Here is a 24532-nt window from a genome sequence, read left to right as displayed (position 1 = left end):
GGTGTGTTTCCTCCAGCCAAAGACAGCGCAGCAGGTGTGTAACTTTTGTATTCTACGATCTCTCTCACAAGAAGCAAAGTTGTCCCAAACACTATTGCCCCCCCTCCCCAATTCCCCCCGCTGACCTGCACTCACACTGCTCCAGGACTAACCGGGCCTGAGCATGGTTCCTCTTGTTCTTGAGCACGGATCAGAGCTCTTACACTATTCAAAAGAACTGGACTTTAGGGGTGACGCGTGCTTAGGCATAGTACAGATTGCCTTGTGTGAGTGTTCCCTTAATCAGGACAGTGTGTCCATCCCTTCAGGAACTGTAGCTCCACTTTCACACTCATCTCCTGCTTGTTCCCTGACTCAGTCTCAGAGTGACATCACAGCTCAGAGGGTGGAACGGCCTCTTCTTTATTCAGTGATTAAACACAATGTTCAAACTGCACGGCCCAGACGTGCAGCAGGAGCACACTGAAATCTACATTTCCCCATCAGTGGTGTCAGCTGTGGGCTAGCTCATTGATCACACATGAGACCTCATCCACCAACCAGTATTAAACATGCATTCTTCCTCATGACCAGCAAGGGGAGACTCCGCTGGTTGCAAAATAAGTCCATCATGAGAAAGAAGCCCAAAAACCAATGGATGAATTGTGATCAAATTTGATAAATATAATTTCCCCCATCAAAAGAATAAATTATAATAGTTTGGAAAACCTTTCCAAAATTTTGGCAAATACCTGCAGAGCTCATGACAATCCCTTCCAGCTTCACACACAAATCCACAACAGAATTGTGACATGTTCAATAATGACATGGAGCATGGAAAATGATTGGACCTGCCTAATGTAGGCATGAGATGATTTTAGTAATGACCTTCCAACTTCCATAGATATCTGTCACATACTTTTTATTTGTTATTTCATGTATTCTTATTTATAAGTAAATGTGCTTTCACCAGCTTTAAAATGACAATTAAACCAACTCACTGGAATAATACAGAGGAGGACGATCAAGGCTGAGATCCATCCTGTAATAAAAACACAAACCATCCAGTTTTATTAACTACAGTATAGGAAGAGTTACCTGCACAGTTTTGGTCCCTGCATAAAAGGGACATTTTGACTGTGCCACACACACCCACAAAAGCCAGTGCAACACACACACAAACACACACCCGCCTCACACAAACCAATGCATCACACGCTGACACTCTGTATTCAGACTGGGCAGAGTCCGCCCTCTAGTGGTTCTTCATTGGAGGTGCAGTGCAGTTTGTCCCTCTGAAATGTTCTCTTACTCAAGTCAACGATCCATGGAATACCTGCATGAAAAACTGCTGACTTTGTCAAATTAACACACACACACACACACACACACACACACACACACACACACACACACACACACACTTCTCTTTACTGCAGCGTTCACACTTATCTCTTAATGTTTTAAATTAACACATTTAATGTAATCCTGTTTCTGCACGACGATAAGATGTGACACAACTTTATAACACGCACGCACGCACACACACACACGCACACACACACACACACACACACACACACACACACACACACACACACAAGTACACACCACTCTGCTCTGTACCGAGACAAGCAGAAAACAACATGTCAGATAACGGGACATGTTCTGCTTTCACAGTGACAGGACGTGCTGACAAAATGACACAAAACACAGCAGACGTGTTTTTGATGAAAAATGTGTTCTTGATGTAAACTGTGCAGGTCAGCAGAAGCTGTGAAGTTTAACTGCTCCAGCAAGAAATGCAGCGTTGACATAAAATGCACAAAGAAGTAATGGCATATATTTTTTAAGTACTTCTTTCCCCCCCTTATGAAACATGCCATGCTGCAAAAATAAGCAGATAGATAAAAAGCTGAGAATTGTTTGTACTCACAGCAGCTGCAGCACGCTGATAAGCTGGAAAGCAACAATATGAAAGCTGAAGAGTTTACTTCTCTCTCTTTAAGAAATAAAGTCTGTGATTTCATATTTTGTGACTGAATAACTTTCTTTTTAAATCCACAACCCTGCACACAAGTTGTCAAACAACAACTTTGTCAAACTTTAATGTCATTTAAAGAAGTTTGTTTAAAAGCTTAATATGCAATTTTTCACACTTAAATGTAATAGAAATCAAGTATATCCTCTGAAAATAACTCTGTGTGTCATGACTGTCTACAATGGGTGTAACACCCGAGTCCCACTGTCTGTGATGTTTTCCGAGTTTTCCGAGTCCAATCTTCACTTTGTTTACATCGCCCGGCCGGCTGGCTGGCTCCTCCCCTCGCGTATAAAAGTTGTTTAATTGAGGGACTAGAGAAAAGAAGAATAACATACTGTACTCACTGCTTAACTGTGTTTCTAGATCATTTCGCGTAAATTTACATGCAGTGTGAAGATACGAGCATAATAAAGATTGCTAGCATTAGCATGCTAACACAACAATGCAGCGCGAGTTGTTTTGGTTTCATGTTGGTGCTCAAGGGCGACATCTGCTGGATATAAAGCCTTTAAGCTTGTATAAATGAACCAAAAGGGAAATGACCATCCATACCCACATTAGTTATTCCCTGGCCGTGCCCCGGTGGAATCAGGCTAACTTAGGCCTCGTCCACACGTAGGCGGGTATTTTTAAAATCCTAGCTTCTTCTCTGTGTTTTGACCTTTCTTACACAAACATCGTTTCAGGTCCCTGTAAACTCTCCTTTAGTAAAACTCCTTCCACGGTGAAGATGTTCAGAAACTCAGTTTAAGGTGTTTCTGTGTAGACGCGAAAACAGAGTTTAGCTCTTGTAACGTCACGCTGTGCGCCGGTCACTTTAGTTTTCGTGAGATTAGTGCGACGGCAGACGTCACCAAACTAGCGCTGATGCTAATGTTGCTAACTGGACTTTTTACACGCTCACACACACACACACACACACAGTTACTCTCCCACCATGCGGACGAGCAGTGACGCCTGATTGGACAACTTTATAAAGTGAAAAAGTCATAGCGTCTCTATCGTGTCCACAGAGCGCCTGTTTACTACAGTATGTAACTTTGACAGGTAACCGTGCTCAGGCCTGCAGCAGCACAATTAACAAGTGTGAGCGCAGCGTGCTTAAACACGGGACAGGACAACTTAGCCTAGTGTGAGCGCGCCCTCAATCCATCTTACACTAAAATCGCCTCTTTCCTCGTCAATCTTTAAGTTAGCTTTATAAGTCTGGAACCTTACAAACATGTCTCAACTAGCATGTAATAAATACCTTCTCTGATGTAGCTATTTAGCTACAGCCTATAGTCGTCATGGTAACAGTTTGCTCTACATTCACATACTCAACAAGCTAGCAGTTTTACTAACTCAGACTCGTATTTTTACGGTAGCTTTTGCACTAAACATGTGACGTCACTGAGACTTTGTCCGTGTTTACAGTCTATGGTCTGAGCCCCAGTAACCCCGCAGAAGAAGCTTATGTGGGTTGTTGGAATCCTTTCATCACGACCCAGAGCTCATGACTCGATGCTTCAGACTCCTGTAATCCTTCACTTGTGGTTGTAACTTTCTCCAAAACCCCTCGCAGTCAACTGTGAAGGAGGGGCGCTGGAGGTCGGCCACAGTTGGGGGAGGGGGGGGGGGGGGTCATTTTACATCTTCAGGGATATGATTCTGAAGTTGACCTTCAAGGCCACCTTACTGGAGAGTGGCCTTGACCATTGCAGAGTTGGGCCTTGGATCTCTGATTTGGAGAGACGCCGAGATCGAGAAGCAACACCTGACATGGCATGTGTCAGGTGCCGCTTTTCGATTTCGTTGCTTCTACTGATTTTTGATTTTAGAATTACATTTATCTGGGATGTGAGATTGTTTCTTTTATTTGGAAGAAGAAAAAAAAAATTCTAGTAATTTCCCACAGCCATTAAGGACACTTTTACTTTTTTTCAATGGAGCAAAAACACTCTCCCTTTAGATTACAGAGCTGGAATATTCTACCTGAGCTGAAACCAACCAATCAGCGTGGAGAGAGTCTAATCATCTGTCTCGTGCATGTCTAATTTACGGGAGCGAATAGGAGGGGGCGTTTCTAGATGACGTGTTACTTAATGGATGGGAGTTCCCCACGTGACTGACTTGACACTCCTGCTGGCCCGCGCGGAGGTGAAGACAGAGATCAGAGGAGGACAGCAGGAGAGGAAGACCACGATCTGACCGCAGCATCATCACGCAGAAAGCAGCATCTGCGCCCGGATCCATCCGTGCCTTTTTCTCTTAAATTCAATCCGCTTTTTTTTGTTTGTTTTAACGAGCGTTGTTATTTTTATATTATCATCTCTTAACAACCTGCACACCCAGCCTGCAGCGGACCTCTTTAGCGGCTCTGAGTACAAACCTGTGCGGGGTTTTGGATGTGTCCACCGGCTGCAGCCGTGTTCGCGGTGCTGACCGCCTGCGTGGCGTGCGCTCCGGGGAGAGGCCAGCAGCTCAACTACCGACCTATCATCGGTAAGAACCGGCGGGTTGAACGGCTGTTTGTGTCTGTGTGTCTCCGTGGAGAAACATTAAGACAGCTCTTCTGTAATTTTCATGAAAGGAGAATGTTCGAGAACAGGTGTATGCGCGTGTGTGTGTGCGCGCGCAAGTCCCTGCGGTTTCTCAATGCAAAGCACGTGCTTTAATAATACTAAAATGTATTGTATTTCACAAATATTTTCAGTGACGTTTTACTCCTTGTTTATACTTCCGTGTGTTTTGCAAAAACAGATTCATTGTGAAACACAAATGTTCAGATCCAATTTACATTTTTTAATTTTTTTATTGATGATTAGGTGAACAAAATGAAACAAGAATATATAGACATGACATAGACGTGACAACTAAAGCGAGAACAAATAAACATAGACTAAAAAAATAAAACGGACAAAATAGATATAAAATAGCAAAACATAAGCAAAGATACAGAGCAACAATACAGACAAAATACATTTAAATGAGATGAACTATGACACATGTTGTGTTGAGTCAACCTGCTGCAGTCACACTGAGGTCAGAACTTACAGGCAGTTTTTAAAAACTCATGATCTGTGGTGGGATAACTTAAGAGTTGAGTGCACCCTTTGAGTCTTACCTCATACAGGTGTTTGCTGTGTTTCTTTTCTTTCTCAGCGTATTTCTTGATGAAATTGGACCCGATGTGCAGAATGAAAGCATCAGTTTCCTGATATATGATCCTCACACATTATTTAACCTGTATTAGTGAATAATAGAATATGAAGTTTGCATCGTTTGCTGGCACAGTTTGTGCTTTTTTTTTTTTTTTTCTGCTTACTGTGAATTATGATGTAACGTTCCAGACCTTTCTATGAAAAACCGAAACATGCACACTTCATCAGAGACGCATGTCTGAGGAGAGGACGCGTCAGGACCTGTCAGGGATTAAACCCTCTTTGTCAGGAGGGAGACGGTTTGTACTTTCTTAATCTCCTCTGTGATGTGTCCTTTTTGCCCCCCAGGTGTGTTAGCTCAAGAAAACCTTCCAGGAGACCAGTCTGCTCCCGCACCCTCGTACATCGCCGCCTCCTATGTGAAATACCTGGAGGGAGCGGGGGCCCGGGTCGTACCCATCAGGTACACTCAAGCTGTTTTCACACATGCACTCCTGATAAGTTCTAGGATGACTAACCCTGATCTGGCTGTTCACAACCTCACAGGTGTAAAAGCAGTTCCTTAGAATTAGAATCATTCTGAGGTTACTGAACTTGTAGTTCTCCTTTATGTTATCTCCTGAACGCATTATAAGCTTTGTGTAATCATGTGCCTGAGTCACTTCTTATCAGTGTGTGCAGTTCACTGTGCTCTTCATGATAATATAATAATAATAATAATGATAATCACTTCAGTGATATAAGACTACATCCTGTGGTGCAAACTCAGATGAGTAAGCACACTATTGTCTTTATTTTCACATTGGTGGTGGGTGTTTCCATGAAGAAAAAAGAAAGAATAATTAATTCTGACTTGATGATCATTCAAACTGTGACCTATATCTGACAGCTGTTTCAGTCGCGGTGCAGGTTTGCTAAGTCTTTATTGACTCTTTTAGGATTTCATCTTGGTGAAATGGTCTTTGTTGCATTTGTTGAAATATTCCTCGGAGAAATTAAAAAATAAATCAGGAAACTGTTGTTCAGTTTGAGTGGATGTCTGAGTGCATGGGGATGTTTTCATCATTTTCTGCATGTATCACACATGAGCAGATTCTTTGATCGTCAAACGCCACTGAGTTAAACCTCATCTAGACTTCTACGTCTGTGAACACAGTGGATTGACGTAGCGCTGTAGCCCGCTGGCACCTCGCACAAGGAAATGACACCGACTCCAAGCCCTGTGATTGGTCAGTTATCCAGATTTTACAGAGTGTGCAGAGTGAAGGCAGTTTCTCCAGCTGATCTCTGAACAGTTTCTTTCTTTCTTTGGAGAGAGTAGTTCTGGCCCTGAACCAGGAAGTGTTAAAAAGTCTATTCCCCTCTTTGCCTCCTCACACTCAGCGTGCTCATTGTGGTTTCATGTAGGCAGGGTCAATGCAAATAAGTCACTGGATGTGTTGACCTCAGGTTTGTCTCTGGGTGTGACAGCTGCTCGTCTACATCTCTATTCAGCGCTCCAAGGATGGTTTTTAACCTCGGTGTGATTCACAGCATTCCCGCCCTCAAGGCCGCCTGGTGTTTCTGAAACGAGCAGTTAGAAAACGGGAGTACTGAGATGATGTAAAAGTCATATTTTTAAACAGCATCTTAATATTTGCCTGATTGTTTTTAAAATTACTGTTTGATGATTCATACTGAAGATCTCACACCCTGTCTACCTCTCAGCTGATTCAGTCACAATTATTTTTATCAATCATGATGTGAGACTCCCTCAGTTTCTTTCGTAACGCCCTGAGGTGGAGACCAGCCTCACTCTGGTTCGGTGGTCGCCATGGAAACGAGTCCTTAAATCCATAGTAATCGTATATTTGATTGTACACAAGTTGTTGTGTGTTTGACTCATCTTTGTCCCTTTGTGCTCTTTTTTTTTTTTTTTTATGAACCAGAATCAACCGCACAGAAGAAGAATACACCAAAATATTCTACTCCATAAACGGGTGAGTTCTTCAGCACGCCATGTGAACGGATTCGAGATAGGAGAGAAAAATCAACCTCCCCAAAACATGTGTGAAGTGTCTTGTTCTAAATCCACTCTGATCCTGTATTTGATCATGCCTATGAACCCCTCTATTTCAGCCCTGCTCAGAACAGGCTGTTTCTGTGTCTGTACCTTTAAATATGTAAATGAGCTGTGTCTGACCACGCCCCCTCTCTGGAAGGGCTTGGGTGTGCTCGGGCTTTCTCGCTCCATGTCCTATTGTTTACGGTGAGAAGGCAGACTCAGAGGGCAGAACAAACACCTAGCTGTGGGAGTGTCACCCACCTGGGGGAGGGGTTACTGCCCTGTGTGATGTCATGAAGGGAAAATCTCCAAATGGCCTGTTTGAGCACACATTTTCTATAAAGTGGAGCAGGCAAAAGACGGAGAGGATGAACTTTTCTCATCATTGGAGGGTTTGCAGACAGACTAGAGACACATATTAGAGTGAGAGGAACATGGGGAAGAGGATTTTGAATAAGATGTGACCTTTAAAACTTGAATATTTGTGAGGCCAACAAGAAAGAGGCTCAAAATGCTGAATAAGATGCTAACTTGTGTTTCCTTTTCAAGTACAAAGTCGGTCTGCACAAATCATGCTACGTACCATGTTGGATAACCATAAACATTCTGATGAACATTAAAAATATTATCTCTGACTCACAGTTTGTAATTATTTGGAAGGGATACCTGACTACTGACTTCTGTGACAGCGTGCTCATTATCCACGGCCCGCCCGTTGGTTTCTCCTCAGGTTGCTGCTGCCAGGAGGAGATGTAGACATTCAGACGTCACAGTTCAGTCGAGCGGCCCGGATCTTTTATAACCTCGCTCTGAAGGTAAGACATTTGACTGCAGGATGATACAGGGGGGGGGGGGGGGGTCATTAGGTTATGTGTTTACCTCTCCGTCATCTTCTCTTCCCTCCATCTTGTTTTCCTCCTGCAGGCTAACGATGCCGGGGACTTCTTTCCGATCTGGGGCACGTGTCAGGGCTTCCAGCAGCTCAGCGTCCTCACAGCCAACAAAAACCTGCTCACGCTCACCGATACCAAGTCTGTGGCTCTGCCCCTCACTTTCACTGCAGGTGAGTTCGTCTGTCTCATTCTCAGCGTATCGATGTTTTCACACATCACTCTGTAACGACGTGGCTACAAAGATATACAAAATATCCAACCTAAGCAAAAGTGTTAAGATGCTGCAGAATAAATACAGGTGAACATGTGGCAGCATAACAAACTGCTTTAGTTTCATCGTTTGAAACAGCCTTCAGGTCTGGAACAACACACAGGTCCCTATGGACATATAATAGTCGGTCATGGCTTCGCCTTGTGGGTCATATTCCTGAAATGTCAGGTTTTCTTTTAACACTCAGAGTGGGATTCCTATTATAGAAATCCTACTGGAAAATTCAACAAAGAGCTTTGATTCCTGTCGAACTGAAGGACTAAAGGGTGATCGCGTACCACACTCAAACCCCCATCACTCATGGTGTCACAAAAAGGGACAACCTCTTGTGTAAAAAAAAAAAAAAAAAAAAAAAAAAAAAGTGGAAGTGCAAAAAAAAAACTGCAGTTCCTTCCACTATTTTCTCCTCTTTCCCCTCTAACTCTAACTTTGTCTTTGAGGTTGTGCACACCAAGAAGCAATCCTGACCCCTATATGTGCACACTCTGACTTATATGTGATCGGATTGGTTACAGGTGATCACTTATTGAGTGTGTGCTTTTTCAGAGGCTGTGTTACTGTAAGACAGAGACAGCACTACCCCTGCCGGGCTTTTTGTTAATTTCTTGATCCAAGCATATACTTTCTGTTTTTCATTTTACATGTATGGGTGGGACTCCCTTTAATAGGAGTCCTGCTTGAAAATATTTAAAGAGCAATTATTCCTGATATTCTATTGGCTTTAACTGCGACTCCTACACGGCTCACACCTCCCTCGGTCGTGGTGTCAGATGGAACAATTGGGTGGATCCCAATCTTCAAACACGCCCTGATTGATTCCTCTTCAGTCAGTGTAGGTAGAAAAAAATCACAACAATCAACATCTATTGAGCCAAATAACACAGTAGGAGGAGTGTAGAGTTGTAGGGTGAGGAGACCGGATGTGACAACATCAGAGAGCGGCTAGACAACATCTGTGCTGCGCTTTGGTCAAAATATAACATGAATCAAGCACCAGAGGAGGTTTGTGACCCTGTATAAACCAGCTCTCTCAGAGCGCTCCGTTTTGGTGTGTGTGTCTCTTTAAATGTAATGGGCCCCCCTGAGTTTTCCCCGTAGGCATCACTCCTTTGCTAGTGAGAATAAAAATGGCGGACCTGCGCTCAAGTTTTGCTCTAGGCTTGGGGTGGAGTTTTTTTTTTTACCAGAATCCCACTGTGACATCACAAGGAGAGCACATTTGGAACGGAGCATTTCTGTCTGTGTTAGGGCCGAGCAGCTACTCTTCTTCCTCCACATTTAGTTCCTCCTCTCCTTCACTTTGTGTCCTCACATCTCTCTATACATCTCTGGTGGAAGGGAATAAGAAACAAGGAACATATGGAAGTCGTTGTGCACACAAAAAAGCAAGCCTGACCCCTATATGTGCCCACTGGGAGGTGCAGGTGGTCAGTGTCAGAGAAATTGCTCTATTAGCATCAAGAGCTGATACGTCCCTCATTCCTGCAAACATTCTTTTCAATGTCTTTCTCCAATTAAATAAATGTAATGTACTTTAACATTTTTGTGTGGGACTCTCTTTACTAGGAGTCCTGCTTGAAAATGTTCAAAGAGTGCAAATTCCTGTTATGCCATCAGGTCTTACTGTGACTCCTACATGACTCACACCTCCCTCAGTCATGGTGTCAGATGAAACAAAATGGGCGGATTCCAATCATCAAACTCGCCCTGATTGGTTCCTCTTCAGTCAAACCTAGGCAGAAAAAAAAGCCTCCTCCCCTGTAGTACATCATAGTTTAGGATTAACATGCATGAGTTTAACACCTGTTCCTCGCCTTCACATTGTGACAGATACAGTTGTAACATGGCCACATATAAAAGTGCTTTCACACCTGCAGAAAACTCCTGAAAAATTATCTAGAGATGTTCAGGAGTGTAGCTTTGAAAACACATGACCATGCATCCCTCTTTTATTTGATGATGAAGACGCTGGAAGTATAACGCTCGTCTGAACCTTCGACCTTTCTGCCATCTGTCCTCCAGCGGCCAACTCCAGCCGTCTGTTCCAGAGTTTCCCCAAAGATCTGATGCAGTCTCTGTCTGAGGAAAACATCACGGCCAACTTCCACAGCTGGAGTCTGTCAGTGCAGGTATTTAATGCTCCACCTCTTTTTTTTTTGTGTCCGACAATCGGGTCGTTCAGTGTGAGCTGAAAGTCTGCCACCACTACAATCGTTCTTGATATTTGTCTGTTTATGTCCCCTGTGAAATAAAGCTGTAAATCATTTTCAAGGCTGAAACATTAATATGAAATATCTTCATCTGTTGAACTGACAGAACTACACCCGGAACTACAAGCTGAAGAAGTTCTACAGGGTTCTGTCCACAAACAACGACGGGGTGAAAGAGTTCATCTCCACCATGGAAGGTAAGTTTCATCACTGATGACATCACCGTCTGAGCGTGATTCAATTCTTATTGCTCACTTTAAAAATGCCGTAAGGGTCAGGGCAAAAAGGAGACTACTGCATGCTTCCAACTGTCCACTAGCCCGACTCAGTGTTTGTGACATTCAAAATGTGCAGAGGTTTCTGTGTCCTGACTGAGATTTTCTGGTCTTCCTCAGCCAAACACTTCCCGTTTTACGCCGTGCAGTGGCACCCGGAGAAGAGCCCCTTCGAGTGGATCGATAAGCCGGGGATGGTTCACACCACGTCTGCTGTCAGGGCCAGCTTCTACACCGCCAGCTTCTTCGTCTCTGAAGGTAACGTTACCCACACTCTGATGACTTATCACATGTTTTAGGATGGCCACTTTTCAACAGAGAGACCACAGACAGGCTGCTGGTTGTCTGTCTCTATATGTCAGCCCTGTGATTGGCTGGTGAACAGTCCAGGGTGTAACCGTGCCTCTCGTCCATTGACAGCTGGGATAGGCTCTAACCCAAGCAGGAAAAGTGGTATAGATAGTGGGTTAAATTGTGGCTCTTCCGCTTTTAGTCTTAACACACGATCTACTTAAAATATATTAAGTTTTAAAGGTCACATATTCTGTAAAATCCTCTTCCCCATGTTTCTCTAACTCTAATATGTGTCTCTAGTCTGTCTACAAACCCCCCAATGATGAGAAAAGTCCATCCTCTCCGTCTTTTCCCTGCTCCACTTTTCAGAAAATGTGTGCTCAAACAGGCCGTTTGGAGATTTTCCCTTCATGACATCACAAAGGGCAGTAGCCCCTCCCCCAGGTGGGTGACACTCCCACAGCTAGGTGTTTGTTCTGCCCTCTGAGTCTGCCTTCTCACCGTAAACAATAGGACATGGAGCGAGAAAGCCCGAGCACACCCGAGCCCTTCCAGAGAGGGGGCGTGGTCAGACACAGCTCATTTACATATTTAAAGGTACAGACACAGAAACAGCCTGTTCAGAGCAGGCCTGAAATAGAGGGGTTTATAGGCATGATCAAATCCAGGATCAGAGTGGATTTATAACAAGAAACTTCACACACATGTTTTGAGGAGCTCTGAGACTTATTTAAACTGGTTGAAGAGGAGGAGAATATGTGACCTTTAAACGGAAAAAGGAAATGTGCAAATGTGTTTTTCAATCGCGGCTTCATTTCTGACATTGATTTCTTTCTCTCCCCCAGCGATGAAGAGTCAGCACCAATTCTCCAATCTTGTGGAGGAAGAGCGATCTCTGATCTACAACTTCTCCCCCGTCTTCAGAGGGATCCACGCCGTGTTCATGCAGAACTATTACTTCGATTGACAAACATGTCGCGCTGAAATACAGATATTCAAAATGAATTAATAGAAATAAATCCAGACAGAATGAATTCATGACCATGCATATAGATTATATTTACATTCAGATCATAAGTGCAGAGGATTGTTTCACACCGTCAACACCGACTGTCCGAACATCAGCAGCTGCTCACTGAAGGTCAAACTAGTGTTGTAGTCCTTTTTACTCTGTCTTGTCTCGGTCTCAGACTGGGTGGACTCTGGATTTAAAATCAAGACCGGTCAAGACCACCACTGATCGGCTATTTCTCCTCGTCATTACTGAGATTAGAAGGAAAAGTTCTCTTTTTAAAAGAACAAATAACTTCAATTTATTTGAAGTTTGGTTTTTATCCCCCGGTTACGTCTGCAACCTTCCCAGTGTTACTGTCTAAGTGAGAGACACGCCCCCTAAACACAAGATGAGGATTTTTCATTGATAGTTAGGGGTCTTGTCTCGGTTGAGCTTGGTTAGCGTTTTGAAAGCTGTCTCATGATTGTATTTCTGAGTCTCTGTCAGCAATTAAACATTTTTTATTCCTCAAACTGAGAATCCATTTTTTTTATCATGTCTATCATGTCTATCATGTTATTTCTGACTCTTTAAATCAAAGTCACCACTCAGTTCTTCTTCTCTGGTGCTGCTGTGCTCTGTTGACAGGAATTTCAGTGCTGCTATTTCACCAGTAGATGGAGACATTTACGAGGACAGGACTTGTGTTAATAACTACTCATACAGGGAAACTAAAAATAACATGTATACAGTTTCATCTCTACTTTATAATTATTACTAAAATTAATATGATTATTTGGCTTTTTTTTTTTCTTATTTCCTGTTTTTTGTGTGTTACTTTCCTCTCCACTCGTTTGAGACCCTCCCCTTCCTGTCCTCACGCTGGCTGTTCTGGGCTACAACCAATCCAAAAAAGGGGTCTCTAGCTCAAAGGTATACAGGCCAAACATCACAGGGACGTAAATGTTGCGCCTTGAAACAGCAACCTGAATAGTGCCTAACTTGATTAAAGAAAAAGTCAAAAATCTGGCACTCTCTTACATCTAATGACCATGTGTCCTCAAATCACAGTTTTGTCTTTCTCTCAGGGGTGCAAATGTGTCACCTTTCGGCGAAATTTGCTGTTTTGGATCCCAAATATGTCATTTCTGTGATTCATTTAGATCTGCAATAAAAACATTTTGAGGAAGGGGGGGCGGGGGTAAATCTGCAACACGAGTTGTCATGAAAACCTGATTCATGCTGCATGCGGCCGGCGAGCACAGTCCCTGCGAACATCGAGACGTTTCATACTGACTGCAGTCAAAGCGCGAGCGCTCAACGCGGCCCGAATAAAGTACTTCCGGGTCCTGTAGCCAATCATTGCAACGCTTTCGGCGCGAACCCGTCCGCGTTGTTACAAAATCTTGGAGATGCGTGACTGGGCGCTCAGACACTCTCTGCAATATCGCCGCGCGGTCAAGATGCATGAAACCTGATTTAATGAGTCGCAATGTGCCACACATGGCTAATTTACATAACGTTATTTTCCCGTAAAAACACTGGAAATATTCGAAGTCTGGCTAGCAAGCCAACATGCTGTCTGATCATATTTAGCATTTGGTAGCCGTAGGTAAAGTTGTTGAGAGAAATGTGTGCTAGCTTGAAGATGACTTCATACAGCTTTCTGGTTCATTATTATCTCAGGCAACATTAAAGTGACAGCAAATGTGACAGTGTCAACACATGTAATAAGGCCAGAGGGAATATAAACTTAATGAAAATCCGCAGGAGCAAAACATCAGGTTAATATATTGATAATGTTACATATTTTATGATAGAAGAGAAAATATTGTCATACTTGATGACTGTATTATGATGCTATCTCAGACACTTGCCCTGAGAGCTACTTGCACAGTGACTGCCTTTCACATCACCCTTTAGTGAAACATGGTAAGCCCAGTTCTGCAAATTCACTCTCAACCCTCACTCAAGGTTGGGAGCACAGGTTTTTCATGTTTCACTGAAGCTTTATCAAAACAGTTAGAACAGAACATAGATATCGACAAGCAATTGTGTTTTTCTTATTGTTTGCACTGCTTCTTTAGTCGGCTAAACAGAAAATAAAGCTGCCTTGCATCTGTGGTGTCAAGCTCCAGCTTTAATTTATTACCCTTCGAGGTCAGCGTGCAGAGCTGTCAATCAAATCTGCCACAAACCGTATAATGGGCATAGCCGTTTTTCTTAATAAAATAAAATCCGATGAGTTATAAAAAAAATCACCCCCCCCCTCCCCCTCCCCCCCACAGTATGAGGAGAAGGGGCCGTCAACTTATCACATATATTTCATTTTTTGAACCAGGCTGTAAACATGGATTTTTTGGCTGTGGGCTTATGGCACTTCCAGTGCTTCTGGAGCCAGCCTCAAGCGGACACTCGACGAACTGCATTTTTCTTACGCATTGGCTTCATTTTTCGAGACTGGAGATTGCCGCTTGGTAAATTCACATTTTAAAGCTGATATTTAAAAAAAAATCTTCCTGGGGGAGCATGCCCCTGGAAACCCTTAGGAGGTTTGGATCCATGTCACCTTTTTCATCCCTGATGAGTTTGCACCCCTGTTCTCTGAATTTAAAGTTCCCTTCCAGCACTGTTATCAACTCTCCACTAGATGGCGCCATAATACCACCAAATGTATGCTGATGCTCCTCAGCATTGAAAGTGCTGGAAGTTTGTCAGCGACTGTTGGTTTCAAAGACTCAGACTAATTATATTTGATGCATCCAACAGCATGCATCGTTATTGTCTACTGATGTACAGCCTGAAGGTGGCTCTTCTTATAGTGATCAAAATACTTAATCACACACAGGTGAGATTAACAAGACACAGGTGAGGACAATGAGGGCAAATCAAAACTGGGGGGAAACACCCAGAGGCAGGGCGAAACACTACATGATACACAGGGGGAAAAAAACTACAAAATAAAACAGGAAACACTGAAAACTGAACTCAGAATTATCAACAGAAAATAAAACAGGAAATCACAACAAGGCATGAACAAACAAAACAAGTAAATTATGACATTTGTACTGCACTTCACTTCTGTATACGTTGACATCAAATACAGACTTGAAGGTTTCACTTTCTGTAAAAAAAAAAAAAAATCCTTGATGTAAAAACTAATTAATCATACTCCATCCATATGCCACAATCTGTGCTCGTTAAATATTTAGAGCGGGCCGCAACCTCCAGTGTTGAAAAATGAAGCCAATGCAGAAGTGCAAACATCCTGCAGTTCCTCAAGTGTCCACTAGAGGCTGGCTGCTGAAGCACAGGAAGTCACATACACACCCATTCTAAAAAGCCTGTTTTTACAGCTGAGATTAACATGTTTACAGCCTGGTTCAAAAAACCAAATAGGTGTAATGGTATTTCATCCCGCCTCAGCTCCAGCTCTCAGCCTGTCGTTAGGTTGACTGAAAGTTAGACTGAGACAGCATTTCCAGCATGGAGACCGCCATCGATGGGACTCCAAAGCCCATGGAGAGATTTTATCTCCCCTCTGGCCTGGGAAAAAACGTTGCTGGGGCCTGCTGCCACAACGACCCGGCCCCGGATAAGCGAGGAAAACGGATGCATGGATGCATGGTTTAGACTCATTTAGAGACAGCTCTGCAATTTCCTACACTTAACAAAAATCAGTGAATGCACCACTTTGATTAACAACTTTTATTTCTATGAGCTGAAACTTCTATTTACAGAGACAGACGGTGAATTCATATTTATTCCAGTGAAGGTGTCTCATCACATTATACATCCTGTAGCAGCCACGGCCACTGTTCCTTAGTTACAATGTGTGTGTGTGTGTTGACTTGCTTTTCAGACATGAGACAGTAGATATAAGGACTTGTCTAGACAACAGTTCAGTTTTATGCTCACAGTGGGCATCTCTTGAAAGGCAGGTAGTTTACACACACACACACACACACACACACACACACACACACGCACACACACACACACACACCAACTTGAGCGTGTGTTTGGTAGCCTTGTTGGTTGTCATCAGATCGTTTCCTTTTATCTGATGTATATATAGGTGTCTCAAGGACCTTCAGAAGCAGTACAGTTTCTCTGTGAGTGTGACCGAGCAGAGATGAGAGGAGCGGAGGAGAAAGAGGAACGAGGAGCTGGAGAGGAGATGAAGTAAAAGAAAAAAAAAAAAAGGATGGGAGGAGATGAAACAAAGAGGGAAAGACATAAGATGGGAGGGGTTAAAATAGCTGCCAGGACAAAGAGAAGAAGAGTGATGAACGAGGAGAGAGGGAATGAAGCACCTGGCCACCACACGTCCTGATGTGTGTGTGTGTGCGTGTGTGTGTGTGTGTGTGTGTGTGTGTGTGTGTGTGTGTGTGTGTGTGTGTGTGTGTGTGTGTGTGTGTGTGTGTGTGTCCGCCTGTGTGGAGGTTAATGGGGCCACGTTGAGTTACAAGAGAGGCCTGTGTGAGCAATGGCCCCCGTCTGTGTTAGCTTACAGTATCCGGGCTAATTGATCGTTGGATGGCGGATGACATGAAGGTCAAAGCTTGAAGCCTCATTGGAGATTAGTTTTAGCCACAATATGTAAATACCATGGACTGTGAATATTAATGAGTGATGTCACCTGTTGTCGATGGCGTTGGCTGTCTCCCTCTAAATTTCAGTCGAAATTCTAACAACAGGCTAGCCCACAATTTCCACATAGTCAGCAGTGCCACTCTGCCCTTCTTCTCCCTTTTTTAAAGATTTTAAACTTTTACTCTGCGCTGTAATTATCTTTTTTTTTTTCTTGTAAACAAACAGCCAAAACGCAACAAAAGGTCATTGTGTAAACGTGGGCTTAAATCCCCCACTCCCCTGCGTGACGTTGAAGCACTTGGACGTGACTTCTGAATGAAAAGTTCTCAAAGTGATTCCAGAAGCTTGAGTGCGACCATTTGGTGAACAAAGAGTCAGGTCGGAGTTTTGGCTACCCGGTGAGGCTGTGACCATCACATGCTAAGCTAACATAGCATCAAGTGCATCCGTCCAGCCGAGGTGGTTCAGGCATCTGATTAGAATCCTTCCTGGACGCCTCCCCTTTTGGAGGTTTTCCAGGCATGCCCAACTGCGAGGAGACCCTGGGGTAGACCCAGAGCTCGCTGGAGGGATTGTATATCCTGCCGGGTCTGGGAACACCCCAGAATCCCCCAGGATTTATCCTCTGATAAAAGAAGGAAAATCGATGGATGGATGCTCTTCCCCGCCTTGTAAGTAGACTTTAGCTTTGCTTGAACCTGCCGCTCTGAGGATCTTCTGGACCAGTGAGACTCCTGCTCGGATGTCAGACTGTGCTGTCCTGGTCTTTCCCCTTAAAGGACAGACCGAGCTTCACCCCAATCATTTAATTTCCACTGGAGTATCAGTAATAACTCACATACTCAAGCATCTGCACATCATGATGTTCTTTTACGAGGTTATTAATATTAAACTGAAACATTCTCATTAAATGCTGCTCAATAACCCCCCCCCCCCCCCCCCCCCCCCCCCGTTCCTCCGTACAAATGCAGTATTGATAAATGATGGTGCATGTTTTTAATTATCCAATAAGGACTACATCCAGTCTCATATTTGCTCCTGGAGACGCATTAATTACACAGAGCTTTACTCTCATCAATTCATGAAATAACTCAATTTCCTGGACATTATCGAGATTGCATCAGAGGATCTGCAGTTTATTCTGTGATTGAATGATGGGGGGGGGGGGGGGTGATGGCTGTAGGAGCGAGGTAATCTCCATCAGACATGCTTAATGCGTTAGCGTGGAGCTTCACTCAGCCACATCCACACACACACACACACACACACACACACATGATATCTCCCATCAGACGGAGTCATGCGTTCATAACACAAACCGAGTAATTCCTATCATAATCATCATCATCGTCATCATCATCATGATCATCATCGTCTTCATGGCGGCGTTTCAGCAGCAGCTACATTCATCTTCACACCTCATTTACTGAGACACAAGGATGTCATCTGAGCGCTCACACACACACACTAACACAAGCACGTGTGTGTGTGCGGAGAATGCAATCACTTGTTGCACGAGCAGACAATGACGCACTCCTCCACGCCTACCTGCACAGAGAAACACCTGCGGCGTGTAGAGCTGCGCTGATCGGTCATTTTGCATCCACACCCCGTCATTATCCATGCGGCATATAATCACTGTGAGTTAGCCCGCATTATACACCATCCACCGTGTTTTACATCATGGAGTCTGTGATTTTTAATGATGGTGATAGACTGCAGCTGAAGGGTATATTTAGTGACAGCGCCTTTTAAGAACCGCAGTCAATTCATCCACAGCCCAAACCTGCAGGAGAGAAATATGAAGAACTTTTATACAAGTAGGGAACAAGAAGACGAGGAGGTGGTGTTCTTGTTCTGCAGGTCGAGGTATGAATTAAACTATTCATTCATCAAGACCTCAGGCAGTGACATGCGGTGAGGTTCGTGGGTGGTGACGGCACTGACTTTTTCCACAGTCAGATTCACAAATATATGAAACCCATTCATAGAGTAGCTTAAATTCACCATTCAATTGGCAGCTTGCACATTGACTACTGGTTGTGTTTCATTTCTCATATCTGCATTATTTACACACACATAGAGGTAAGTTGCACATGTGGCCAAGGAAGAACGTTACGTTTATAGCGCCTCAGAATTTTTTTTACATCGCAATTCATACTCATTCAATAAAAATAAAAGTACGCCTACATACTGAGGTGTATTCATGGTCTTACCTTTACTTGTAAACGAAGTCCATTCGCCTATCCTTCTGGACTAAAATATCTGTGGTTTTGTTGTTAAAGTCCTCATTATCTTCTTTTAGTTTTAAAAGTCTTCCATTATTCATTACTTCACGTTTTGATTGAAAGTCCATTTTTGAGAAATCTTCCTTTTCCATTTTTGCAATCAGAGCAAACTTTTAAAATAAAAATTCTGCATAGAAGAGGAGCAACATCAAACCAAGCATAAGCGCTTGGCCTTATGAGCCTCACGCATCCTGACGCATGCCCCAGAAATATAGGAATTCAGCGATTTTGATCATGAAAATGATTGAAATTTTTGGAATCGTACAGAAATAACATTTATAACACAGATCAGTAAAAAATATACAGTATATATTTATTTTATTTAATCCTTTTTTTTTTTTTACATTGATGATGACAGGTGAGGCCCTGACCGCACGTCTCTGACCTCAGGTGATGATTGTGTCTCTTCCTGCAGCCTCACTCAGGCTCATTTTTATGAGTATGCTGCTCCCTCTTCTTGGAATTGGTTGCAAGATACTTTAAATCTTCAGGAGCTGGTTTCCTTGAGTGTTTTTAAAGGTCGTCTTAATGATCTGGAGGCAGAAACATCTGTCTGTCGATGTTTTAGCTAACTCGCATTGCCCTTTTTGATCGCTTTGGCCAGGACCCTCTTGTAAATGAGATTTTTAATCTCAATGACACTTTTTCTTGGTTAAATAAAGGTTAAATAAAAATAAAATAAAATAATTAAAAATAAATAAAAAATCACTGCCACTAGAAGGATTACAGCTCCAATTTCTAACCCCCAATTTCCACTCCGCGGTCCGAGTGGAGGCTATCTTTAGTGCTAAAAACGGTCCACCTTTCTGTAAACAACAGACACGGCGCAACACAGAAGGTAGCTACACGTTAGCTAACCATTGGTAACTAAAGTCGGGTGACATCCCTCGCTTAGAAGCTCATTTGGGCACCTTGGCTGACCACAGAACTATACACGTTGCCCCATAGCCAATCATGACCAGCGATGTTCTCACCAAACACGTTGCAAATCAGCACGTTCTGAGCGGGCGCTGCACGAGTCTACACGCTTCAACTTGCTGTTAAACTTCCTTCATTTGAAAGATTTTCACTTCAAATTTCTCTCCTTCTGAGTCTACTTGGTCCTCATAAGTATAGCAGATCAAGACCACGACATACACAGTGTGACTTTGCTGACACACACACGCACGCACGCACGCACGCACGCACGCACGCACGCACGCACGCACGCACACACACACGCACGCACGCACGCACACACACACACACACACACACACACACACACACACACACACACACACACACACACACACACACACACACACACACACACACCAGGGATCCCGCTCAGCCAGGCTTTAAGTCTGGATGAGACGAGATACTTTGGTCGGTAATTGCTGCTCCTCTCCCCTTGAAGTGAGGTGAAGCATGGGTCGGTCCAAGTTAGAGACATGGAGGAAACCAGGGGGATGTGTGTGTGTGTGTGTGTGTGTGTGTGTGTGTGTGTGTGTGTGTGTGTGTGTGTGTGTGTGTGTGTGTGTGTGTGTGGTGGGGACGTCTGAGAGGGAAAAGCCAAACTGTAAGTCGGTCTAATCTATGAACCAGGCGGACACCTGGAGGGGAAATGCATCACCTGGGGTAACCTGAGGCCTTCAGAGAGAGAGAGAGAGAGAGAGAGAGAGAGAGAGAGAGGGGGGTGAAGGAAGGGAGGAAATGAAAAGATGGGAGGAGGGAATAGGAGGAGGAGGAGTACAAGGTTAAAAAATAAGGTGAAGAGAGAAAGTGGAGTCGACAGGGAGGAGAGGAAGAAAAAACATGCAAGGTCCCTAGGAAGGAAGGAAAAAAGGAGAAAGGAAGGAAGTTAGGGAAGGAAGGACAGAGAGGAAACTTTAAAGTGGATTGCATTCATACAGGTGGACTGCAGTCTGGATTCAATTTGAGTGGATGTGGAGACGGCAGAGATCATATTAAATTAAATTGCAAGAAGTTTATCCGTCCTCAGGAAGTTTCTGCGATCCAGAAGTTTCATATATCGAACGGACATCCATTCATTTTATATGAACCTCCATTTTCCTGTGATAATGAGTCTGATCTAGGAGTGGATACAATCCAGTTATTGGACGCAATTGGATTTGGACATAGCGACAAAGAGACTCTGTCCTCTGACTGGATTTCACTGTTCTGCTTTGTTCTGGTTGACTCTGGACGTTTCTGGGTAGGGAGCTGGTGTGTTTCCTCCAGCCAATGACAGCGCAGCAGGTGAGTTTAGGAGTGGATACAACTTGCGCCATTCAAACCGGTGAATGTGACGGACGTGGACGTAGCAGCAAAGAAGAGAAAATATAATCAGAGTGAGGAGAAAACACCAAGCGGATAAAGCTCGTTCTAAAACGAGGGTGAACCTTGTGTTGTCTTTTACTCGTGGACGTGGAGTTGGTCTGCTTCCTGTTGGAGAGGCGGGTGACAAACACCAGAGGTTAGCTTGTGCTAGCATGTGTTAGCTTGCAGTGTAGCTACAAGCAGTAAACATAAACACTACATCCTGCAGGGGGCGGAGCTTCTGGGGGAGATGAGTCCAGGAGGAGGGGCCATGTTTGAATGTTTACAAAGTGCAACAAACATTTCTACTGACATAGCATGCAGCTGTTGCCTAGCAACAGTGTTGACATAGGGTTACATCTGGAATGCAACGGCTTTCCTGTACATGAATTCACAACTTTAGGAGTTGAAGGCAGCGGTCACCACTGAGCTGAGCTGGCGCCCCTTAGCTGATATTTATTTTCCAAATAGGCCAAAAAACAGCCGCTCTAAACGACCCAATTCTCTGCGTGTATGTCAGTCCTATACATCCTTTTCCAACATCACAAAGAAATTCACCGACATGGTTTGATGAGTTGTTGACATTTTTGCCGTCTCTGTTGCTTTTTTTTTTTTTTTTTTTTTTTTTTAGGTTGAAAGCAATTGGTTGCAATTGTAAAGAACATCTGACAGTTGCTGGAAATATTCTGCACAAAAAGAGCTCAGCATGAAATGATGGGAGAAGTATAAAAGAAAAAAAAAGATGCTCTGCTCAGGTTTGTGGAGCGAGGCCGCACCTGTTGGCGCCGCTTTTGACTTCACACGTCCATTGTGTTGCGCTCACCTGAAGTGTAATTGAAAAAAACCTGCAGATATAAACGGCTCCAAGACGAAGCTGGGATAACAGTTTCAAGCATGACAGGTGTGACTGTTTTTTTCTTTTCCAACAAGGTGGAGAAAAACACAAATTGCAGATGTTGGAAATGTTTAAGCGACGGACCGCTTTGCAATCAGGAGCTGTCGGAGGAACAGGCTGACCCACAAACTGAGCTGCTCTCAGTGTGAGTCAGGGGTTCAGCTATTAAACCGCTCACTTCTTTGCAGCGTCCTCGAGTTATAACTGATATTCTGAGGTCAAGAGGTCAAGTCGGAGCCTCTTTTAAAAGTCTGAGGACAGGGAGACACAGCATGGAAGAGGTGTGGTGAATAAAGGAGAGGGTAAAGAAAATATTGATTTACATGAAGTGGGAGAACTGCGAGCAGGCAGGAGATAGAAGGGTTAAAAACTGATGTCATTGAAGGCAGTAGATACACAAGTCACCACAAAGAACATTTAAAAACAATAACATGTAAAGTAAAAATACTGCAGTCAAAACTTTCACAAAGAATATACGTTTTAATGATTTTAAAGAGGTTTAAGTTTACATACCCATCTTGCAGAGTTGCCACCTTTATGCCCAAGAAAACGACCGAAAAAATACTTTTGAAACGCTAAAATCCTCATCCAAATTTGCACACAACTCCTGATAACCTCCAGAAGTTTTCATGTGAGCTCCATGTGTGAACGCAAACAGCAGAATTTTTTATTTAGACTTCACGCAAATCATCCTCAGAGAGACAAAGTTCTTGTAGTTCTCCTGAGATCTTGTAGTTCTCCTGTGATCGTGTAGTTCTCTTGTGATCTTGTAGTTCTTTTGAGATCGTGTAGTTCTCCTGTGATCTTGTAGTTCTACTGTGATCTTGTAGTTCTCCTGAGATCGTGTAGTTCTCCTGTGATCTTAAAGTTCTATTGTGATGTTGTAGTTCTCTTATGATCTTGTAGTTCTCCTGTGATCTTGTAGTTCTCCTTAGATCTTGTTGTTCCCCTGTGATCTTGTAGTTCTCCTGAGATCCTGTAGTTCTCCTGTGATCTTGAAGTTCTATTGTGATGTTGTAGTTCTCTTATGATCTTGTAGTTCTCCTGTGATCTTGTAGTTCTCCTGAGATCTTGTTGTTCCCCTGTGATCTTGTAGTTCTCCTGAGATCGTGTAGTTCTCCTGTGATCTTGAAGTTCTATTGTGATGTTGTAGTTCTCTTATGATCTTGTTGTTCCCCTGTGATCTTGTAGTTCTCCTGAGATCGTGTAGTTCTCCTGTGATCTTGAAGTTCTATTGTGATGTTGTAGTTCTCTTGTGATCTTGTAGTTCTCCTGAGATCCTGTAGTTCTCCTGAGATCTTGTAGTTCTCCTGTGGTCTTGTAGTTCTCCTGTGATCTTGTAGTTCTCCTGTGATCCTGTAGTTCTCCTGAGATCTTGTAGTTCTCCTGTGATCTTGTAGTTTTCTTCTGATCTTGTAGTTCTCCTGTGATCTTGTAGTTTTCTTCTGATCTTGTAGTTCTCTTCTGATCTTGTAGTTCTCCTGTGTTGTGTGTACAGCTGCTCATGGCTGTACTCAGGTTCCAGAAACGGATCCAGTGGGTCATGGTGCGCTCAGAGTACGTTGGGATTGGGAGTAAGGTAGATCTACAGCCGGTCTACAGCTACAGCACCGACTAGTGGTGGGAAGCGGTATTGCAGTTTGAGCACAACATTTGACCGACATTGAGGGCCGCTATCTAAAAAATCCAATCCGAGTAATTCTCTTTTCTTCTTAAATACATATTGGGGAGGCCAAATATGAGAAGGGTGAAGAAAGAAAGTCGGAAAGGGAAAATGGAGAGAGAAAGTACGGCAGAGACTGAGATAGAGAAGGGGGGGGGGGGGTGCATGAGAGGGATTATTGGTAATTGAAAGATAAAATGGTAATCATCCAGAAGGGGGCGAAAGATTAGAGCTCTCCTTTTTCATTTACGTGGCAGGCACAGCGGCGAGTCGCAGAGCGGCGACAAGAAGAGAGGAAAGGACTGAGGAAAGGAGAGAAAAGTGGGGAGAAAATTCCACTTTCCTACCTTCTCATCCTTCTTCATAATAGAAGTGTCAAATCAATGCAGAGCTTAGAGACAAGCTGCTCTCTCTCTCCCTCTTTATCCCCCTTTTCTCTTACTCTCTCCTTTCACCCTCGTTCACACTCTGTTTTATTTGTTGCTGAGAGCTGTTTTTCACCTCGTCTTTGCCCCATGTGACTCTCCTGTCAGCGTTCATGAACGTACATCAAGTTTATCGGAGAAAGGCCGCTGTTTGACTCCTTAGATATCCTTTAAATCTCTTCTTGTTTTACTTCTCCACATACATCCTCTACCACCAC

General features: G+C 43.5%; 1 protein-coding gene and 1 non-coding gene across 2 annotated transcripts; one reads left to right on the top strand and one right to left on the bottom strand.

Moving 5' to 3' along the window:
* Window positions 1–4118: 4118 nt before the first annotated feature.
* zgc:171566 lies at window positions 4119–12674 on the top strand. Its single transcript, XM_020655963.3, has 9 exons — window positions 4119–4507; window positions 5515–5629; window positions 7095–7145; window positions 7941–8025; window positions 8135–8273; window positions 10397–10503; window positions 10691–10781; window positions 10980–11117; window positions 11999–12674. Exons 1-9 carry the CDS (start codon window positions 4411–4413, stop codon window positions 12118–12120), a joined length of 945 nt encoding a protein of 314 aa, XP_020511619.1. The 5' UTR covers window positions 4119–4410; the 3' UTR covers window positions 12121–12674.
* Window positions 9024–9080, bottom strand: LOC114921501 (U7 small nuclear RNA). The gene has a single exon (XR_003809794.1). It is a non-coding gene; the product is annotated as a U7 small nuclear RNA (small nuclear RNA).
* Window positions 12675–24532: the final 11858 nt, after the last annotated feature.

Source organism: Labrus bergylta, chromosome 5 (genome assembly GCF_963930695.1).
Source record: "Labrus bergylta chromosome 5, fLabBer1.1, whole genome shotgun sequence".
In the NCBI taxonomy this organism is placed as follows: domain Eukaryota; kingdom Metazoa; phylum Chordata; class Actinopteri; order Labriformes; family Labridae; genus Labrus; species Labrus bergylta.
The sequence above is the reverse complement of the archived record's forward strand: the minus strand, read 5'-3'. Positions and strand labels throughout refer to the sequence as shown.

Coding starts and splice junctions, on each gene's coding strand:
- zgc:171566 (XM_020655963.3), top strand. CDS start 4,411: ATGTGTCCACCGGCTGCAGCCGTGTTCGCGGTGCTGACCGCCTGCGTG. Junction 7,146..7,940: donor ATATTCTACTCCATAAACGG/GTGAGTTCTTCA, acceptor GTTTCTCCTCAG/GTTGCTGCTGCCAGGAGGAG. Junction 8,026..8,134: donor TTTATAACCTCGCTCTGAAG/GTAAGACATTTG, acceptor TTCCTCCTGCAG/GCTAACGATGCCGGGGACTT.